Below are 7,314 nucleotides of genomic sequence, written 5' to 3' on the forward strand. Positions count from 1 at the left end.
CACGTGTATGGACTAGATGAACCCACATGTTCTACGTAGAGTCGTCGATCTTTAGGCTACAACAGGAACTAGGTTTAGTAACTTGGAAGCTACTATAAAATTCAAACACTAGACTCCGATAGGTATTCACATGAATATAATTATACAGGGCTTCCATGCCAATTATTTTCATGAAACTTTTAAAATCATTAGCGATTCCTACACTACTCAAAAATTCAAGATCAAGAAGCGAGTAGGAATACCCCACGACCTAACAGTCGTTGGAAATTCTCCTTTTGCTGTTTTGACTTGAAAAGCACCTCAGGAAAATCTTCATGCGGTGTAATTTATGGTGATGGTGGTAGGTGCCCCCTAGCCCTTAAAGTTTGCCCATGTTGAGGTTTTCGTGCTTCTGCCATGGATGCCCTTTGAATCCTTTGTGGAAAACCACAAATGAAAGAAGGTGGAAAGATGAAGGATGAGATGAGCAGAGAAGAAAGGTAGGGAAACTGGTGAGAAAAAAAGTAAAAGGTGAAGGAAGGAGGTGATTTCTTGATGGTGGGAAGTATTTTAATGGAGGTAAGAGGTGAAAGATGAGAGGATGGGCGAAGAAGATGAAGTCGGAGGTTAGGGTTTTCAGAGGATTTTAGAGGAGATAGAGTGAGAATTGGGGAATTTGATAGATGAATGAGGGAGAAAAGAAAGGGCATGGTATTAACTCGTGATCTCCACCTAGACGCCCGGTCAGATCGGGCGTATAAAAAAAAATTCCCGATTTCTGAAATTTGTTTCGGGCCCGATAGGGTGGGGTTCGCCCGACCTGATCGGCGAAAGAACTTCCTTCACATTTTCCTGAAAAATTTTGATGGACAGACGCTTGAGCCATGCTTTGTCTCGGACACGATCGGGCGGTGCTTACCCGAATAGATCGGCACGGTCTATGAAATTGCACTCAATGCTTGCCTTGGCCTTGTTATTGCCCGGAGAAACTCATGGCTCATGGAAGCTAACCATCCTGCACTATAGGCTTCAAATGAAAATTAGTACCCTCTCACTCACTCACTAAAAAGAGCAAAACTAAGAAGAAAAGACAAAAAAGAAATCTAAGTAAAAGGAAGAAAAGATACAGGTTGCCTCCCGCAAAACGTTGGTTTAGGAAGGTCCCGCACGACCATGTTACCTCCTCACTTATGTCTTAGAAAAAGTAGATTTGAAACGAATCTCCTCAACATGGCCTATGAAAGCACCCTCATTGTATAACTTCAAGCGTTGCCCATTCACCTTTAACTTCTCACCTCCATTCTTAGAAATTTCAATTGCTCCGTGTGGCTTGGCATCAGTTACCACGAATGGTCTTGACCATCGAGACTTGAGTTTTTTGGGAAAAAGTCTTAACCTCAAATTGAATAGTAATACCTTGTCACCCACATGAAATTCCCTTTTTTCTATCATCTTGTCATGAAACTTCTTCGTTTTCTCCTTATAGAGCTTGTGATTCTCATAAGCTTCCAGTCTAAGCTCATCTAGTTCATTCAATTGAAGAACTTGCGCCTCACCTGCAGCTTGTAGGTCCAATAAGTTAATTTCTTTAGTAGCCCATGCAGATAGATACTCCATTTCAAGTGGTAGACAACAAGCTTTGTCGTACATCATCCGTTATGGAGTTGTGCCCAAAGGGGTCTAAATCCAGTGCGCAGAGCCCAAAGAGTATTATTAAGTTTCAAGGACCAATCTTTCCTTGCTCTGGTGACTACTTTCTCCAAAATCCTCTAAATCTGTCTGTTAGACACCTCCACTTGGCCACTGATCATTGGGTGATAAGCGAAGCCAACCTTGTGAGTGACCCCATGTTTTTTCAACAAAGCCTTAAAAGAGCTCTTATTGAAATGGGAGCCTCCATTACTGATGACAACTCTAGGCACACCAAAACGAGGAAAAATTATTTTCTTGACATTTTCATCACTACTTGAGAATCGTTGGTTGGTGATGTTATGGCTTCAACCAATTTTGTCACATTATCAACACCCACCAAAATGTAACTGTTTCCACAAGAAGTAGGGAATGGTCCCATGAAATCGATGCCCCATATATCAAAACGTTCAACCTCCAAAATTCTTGTATGTGGCATTTCCTGCCTCTTGGAAATATTATCGGTCCTTTGGCAAGCATCACAAGACACACAGAAGGCACGAGCATCCTTGAAAATTCTAAGCCAGTAAAATCCACTCTGGATGACTCTATGAGCTGTGGCTTGGGAGCCGAGATAACCACTTGAGGGCATGCTATGACAATTTTGTAGCACTACCTCAATCTCCCAATCTGCAACACATCTATGAAACATCCCATCAGCATATTTTTTATATAAAAACAGATTCTCCCAGAAATACCTTTTAGCATCATGATAGAACTTTTTGCGCTGCTGATATGTAAGATCAAGGGGATGGATACGCCAACACAGTAATTATCAAAATCAGCTTACCAAGGGGATTGGGTAGACACAACAAGGAGATGATCATCAGGAAAAGAATCATCTATAAGGCCATCCGAGCTCGACTCAAACCTCAAACGAGAGAGATGGTCTGCAACAACGTTCTCAACACCTTCTTATCCTGTATCTTGAGATCACACTCTTGAAGAAGAAGAAGAATCCAGCGAATGAACCTCGGCTTCGCCTCTTTCTTGGCCAACAAATACTTGAGGGCGGCATGATCAGTGTGAATAATGACTTATGAACCAATGAGATAGGTTCGAAACTTATCAAGGGCGTAAACAATCGCAAGGAGCTCCTTCTCAGTAGTAGCATAGTTCATTTGAGCTCCGTCTAAGGTTTTACTTGCATAGTAGATGGCATGCAACACCTTATTCTTCCTTTATCCAAGCACTGCTCCCATAGAAATCTCGAACACTAAATCCCAGTCCGGAAATTGTATGATTGGATCAGTTATCAGTGCATTCTTAATCCTATCAATGGACTCCAAACAAGCATCAGTGAAATCAAAAGTGACATCATTAAGCAATAATTGAGTTAGGGGTTTCACGACTTTAGAAAAATCTTTTATAAAATAGGGATAGAAACCCGCATGACCAAGAAAACTCCTCACTCCCTTGACATTCACGAGAGGAGGAAGTTTCTCAATCCCCTCAATTTTTGCTTAGTCAACTTGGATGCCACTTTCAGAAACAAGATGACCAATTACCACTCCTTCATTGACCATGAAGTGGCACTTTTCCTAATTCATGATCAAATTAACATCACAACAACATTTAAGGACCTTAGAAAGATTATGCAAACATATATCAAAGTTAGAAACATAAACAATAAATCAGCCATGAATGCCTCCATGATATTCTCAATGAAATCTAAAAATATGGCCATCATACATCTTTGAAATGTGGCAGGGACGTTACACAAACCAAAAGGCATTCGACGGTAAGCGAAAGTGCCATAAGGACATATGAATGTCGTCTTCTCTTGGTCTTTGGGATGAATAGGAATCTGAAAAGAAACCAGAATATTCATCCAAATCACAAAAAAAGTTATGATTTGCTAAATTTTCACCAAATACTCAACTATTTGGAAAAAAAAATTCTAAGCATTATCTCTATCTCATCCTCATTGTCATCTTCAAACATATTATTATCATCATCACCAACACCACCACCTTAACTAGATTGTAGTTCAATCGAATCCCCGCCTACCCTTTCTCCATGATGATACCAAAAAGTATAGCTTTGAATAATTCCATAAGTCAATAAATGATCCATAACCATCTTACAACATCCAAATGATGAGTTTTTACATTTTATACATGGACATCTGATTTTATTGTCTTCTCCCGTCTTTTCAAATGCATATTTTATAAAAGTTTCAACACCTTCTTCATATACAACATTCAAGCGATCATCTTTCCCAAGTTTCATCCAATCCTTACAAGGCGCCATTATAAAAGTTCTGAACAAAAAATTTTATATCAATTAGATAGTATTACTTACTATACTTCATTTTATAAAATATGCATTTGAAAGAAATATATGACGGATAATCAATCCCAGTAAAAGGTACTTCGAGGAACAAATTAGACACAGAAAAAGAGAAAAACAATCAACGTATATGATATAATCATTCACTAATTAGTATTGTAAAAAAAAATATATGACCTACTATATCATATATGCATTCTCATCTCATCTACCTTATCTCTGATTCTAAAAAAAAATTCAAGACCCCTTAAAGTATTGTTGGAAATTAGGGTCATGATAAAGATTCAAATCAAAATAATAATCATGTAAATGAAAATCCCAAAACTTTTAGAAGTACTAGTCTTGAAACAAACAAATTCATCCATTTTAAGACAATTATTTTAATGACATACAATAATTTTCATCATAGATAACCCAAAACATATTGTACATTATTCAAAATAGCAATACACTCAATACATAAGCAGTAGCATTATATGGAAATGGGTCTTTTTAATTAAAACAATAAAGCAGCACCGTCGGTATAATTTAGCAAGAGCTTTAATTGAAGTGGAGCAGCAACATTAAGCAGCATCAAGCAAAAACGTCAAAAGAAAATAAGCAATAGCTTTGACCACTCAAAGTAGCAGCAACGTTAATAGAAATCAAGTATAGTAACGTCATTAAATCGAGCACAATTAACAAGTAACAACTATTTATTGTAGTTTTGGAAACCAATATACTCACACAACAAACACATGACTTAGGATTAGTAGTTTCAAGCAAAGCATTTCATCAATTAAATGTTAAATTATATGAAAAACAAACAAAATTGAATTGGAACCCAAAAATGAAGGATTGATTGAAACCCATACCTGAAACGAAATTCTCTTGAGCAAGGAGTTTAGGAAACCCAATATCAGCTTTGTTAGGTCAGATATGTCGAACGCCTCTCACTGTACTCGCTACCTCAATTTGTTCTGGTTATGGAGAACACCTTTGACAGTGCTCGTGTTCCTTATTCTACAACTCAATACTTCGCTCAACAATTCCACTCATTTTAACTTGAATTTTTGCAATTTTTTTGTGGGAAATAATCAAGGTTTTAGATGCCATGGCTGGTGTGTGTAGAGAGAGAAAGGAAAAAGGAGAAAAGAAAGACTGAACTTTTAGGTTGCTTTTTGAGTAAGATTAAAAATTAAATTTTCTTTTTCTTTTTTTTTTACTTGTAAAATTTTCAATTACAACCACAAAATTGTCGTAAGTAATTTATATATGGTCGTAAGTCAATAATAAAACCGGGAATAAATCCGACTTGATCATTGAAAAAAGTCAACAATTACGACTTGATCGAAATCTGGTTGTAGTTGATTATATTTTACGACCAGATTCGCGTGTGGTCGTAATCTGTGGTCGTTATTCAGACATTTTGTTGTAGTGCTTTTACCATTAATAATAGGGCATCCTAAATATTATCCTAAAGAGACAGATTCTTCCATTTGAAGAATGGAAGCGAACTCAACTAAGAAATGAGACCAAAACCTTTCCTTTTCTCTTTTCTCCAATATTTTGATGGTTCTTATATGCTTTTATTGTACTTCTTTCATGCTTTTTGCAGAATTGTGTTGGTTTTCCCTCAAAATTATGTGTAACAATTATTTGTAATTGGAGGGGCATATCCCAATTCATTTTTTTTCTGGTCCTCTCTATCATCATTCTCGCTCCATGCATACAAGTTGCAGCTTTTTCAAAGCAAACCAATTTGAAGGCAATGTTAGTAACCATATGCAATCATTTGCCAGTGCACATCTTTGCCTATTGGTAATATGTAATTATGAAACAATAAAAAATTGTAAAAAAAAATTGATATCATTAAAATGATCATTGAGTCGAATCAAATAAGATCACACATGAGTATGTTATTTTTTCTTATATATCGAAAATTCTATGTAATACTAAATAGTATCCAACTTTTGAAATAGGAACATCAATAAGGAATGAAGGAAATAGTTTTTTTATTTTGAAAATGTATTATAATAATATATTTTCCATTAGTCGATATATACAAAGTAGTTTTTGACAAAAAAAAAATAAGGGTTTTTTGTAGGGAAGGACCAATTAAAATAGGATTTTTATGGGGTAACACCAATTAAATTTTTTTGGGAGGGAAAGACCAATTAAAATACTTCCATTGGCAACCACATTACAATTTTTCGGCCAAATTGTCGACTTTTCGACGTTGACTTATTTTTTCGTCTAAAACATCGGTTTTTTTTTTGTTTTTCCTCTTCCCCCATCCCGACGCCCTACACACCGGGATCCTCCTCCCCTACCCTTACCGGAAACCCCACCGGAATCCTCTTCCCCCACCCCTACCGGAAACCCCACTGAAATCCTCCTCCCCCACTCCTACGCCTTACTCCCTACCCATCGGAAACTCCACCGGAATCCTCCTCCACCCATCCCTACGCCCTACCTGCCGGAATCTGAAACCCCCACCGAAATCCTCATCCCCTGCGCCCTACGATAGGTGAACCACGAGAGCAGGGACACGCGAGGAGAGAGAGGGGGGCAACCAGCGCAAAAGGGGTCGGAGGATTTGGAATTGGAAGGTGAAGAAGAAGGATGAAACTAGGAAAAGGAAAGAGAAGGAGAGTGAGAGGATTTCGAGGCAGGGGACTAAGGGTGGGGGGGTTTCCGGTGGGTAGGGCGTAGTGGTTGGGGAGGAGGAGAAACAAAAAAAAATCGAGGTTTTGGAGGAAAGAAATTGTCAACGCCGGAAAGTTGACAATTTGGCCGAAAATCGTATTGTAGTGTTAAGTTGCCAAAGGAAGTATTTTAATTGGTTCTTCCCTCGAAAAAAAAATTTAAGTGGTGTTTTTTCCCACAAAACCCTATTTTACTTGGTCCTTCCCCACAAAAAATCCAAAAAATAATCCTTATGTGCCCCTCTTTACAATATTATTCACAATGTTAACTTTCTCCTTCAAAAGAGCTTCACTTTCCATATGTTGTAAATTCAAGCACATATGGTAGCAGTGCTCACCATTGTTTGGAATTAAGAACCTCTACATCTTTTCATACTCCATAGAAGAAGTCATGGTACGTTCAACCCGGGAACTGTCACCTTCATCTAGGCTTTAATATCCTTACTGCCATTTATTTTGTTCCAAATCTGTAAAGTGTAAACTATTATCTGCAATGCGCACAATAAATCAAACATGTGTGTTTTATAACAGGCTTCAAACACTAGATGTCTAGATTACACCTAAGATCGTTTAGCAACCCATAATAATAGCTTCAAATAAGTTAAATAACGAATACTTCTCAAGTTCAATTCACCATCAAAACAATATCCAATAAGTTAGATTTAAG

At 37.5% G+C, this 7,314-nt stretch overlaps 1 protein-coding gene across 1 annotated transcript; it reads right to left on the reverse strand.

Annotated features, from left to right (window-relative positions):
- Positions 1–1,167: 1,167 nt before the first annotated feature.
- Positions 1,168–1,596, reverse strand: LOC104883231 (uncharacterized). The gene has a single exon (XM_010667713.2). It carries the CDS (start codon positions 1,594–1,596, stop codon positions 1,168–1,170), a length of 429 nt encoding a protein of 142 aa, XP_010666015.2.
- Positions 1,597–7,314: the final 5,718 nt, after the last annotated feature.

The sequence above is a fragment of the Beta vulgaris genome, chromosome 9 (genome assembly GCF_026745355.1).
Source record: "Beta vulgaris subsp. vulgaris cultivar EL10 chromosome 9, EL10.2, whole genome shotgun sequence".
Lineage (NCBI taxonomy): Eukaryota > Viridiplantae > Streptophyta > Magnoliopsida > Caryophyllales > Amaranthaceae > Beta > Beta vulgaris.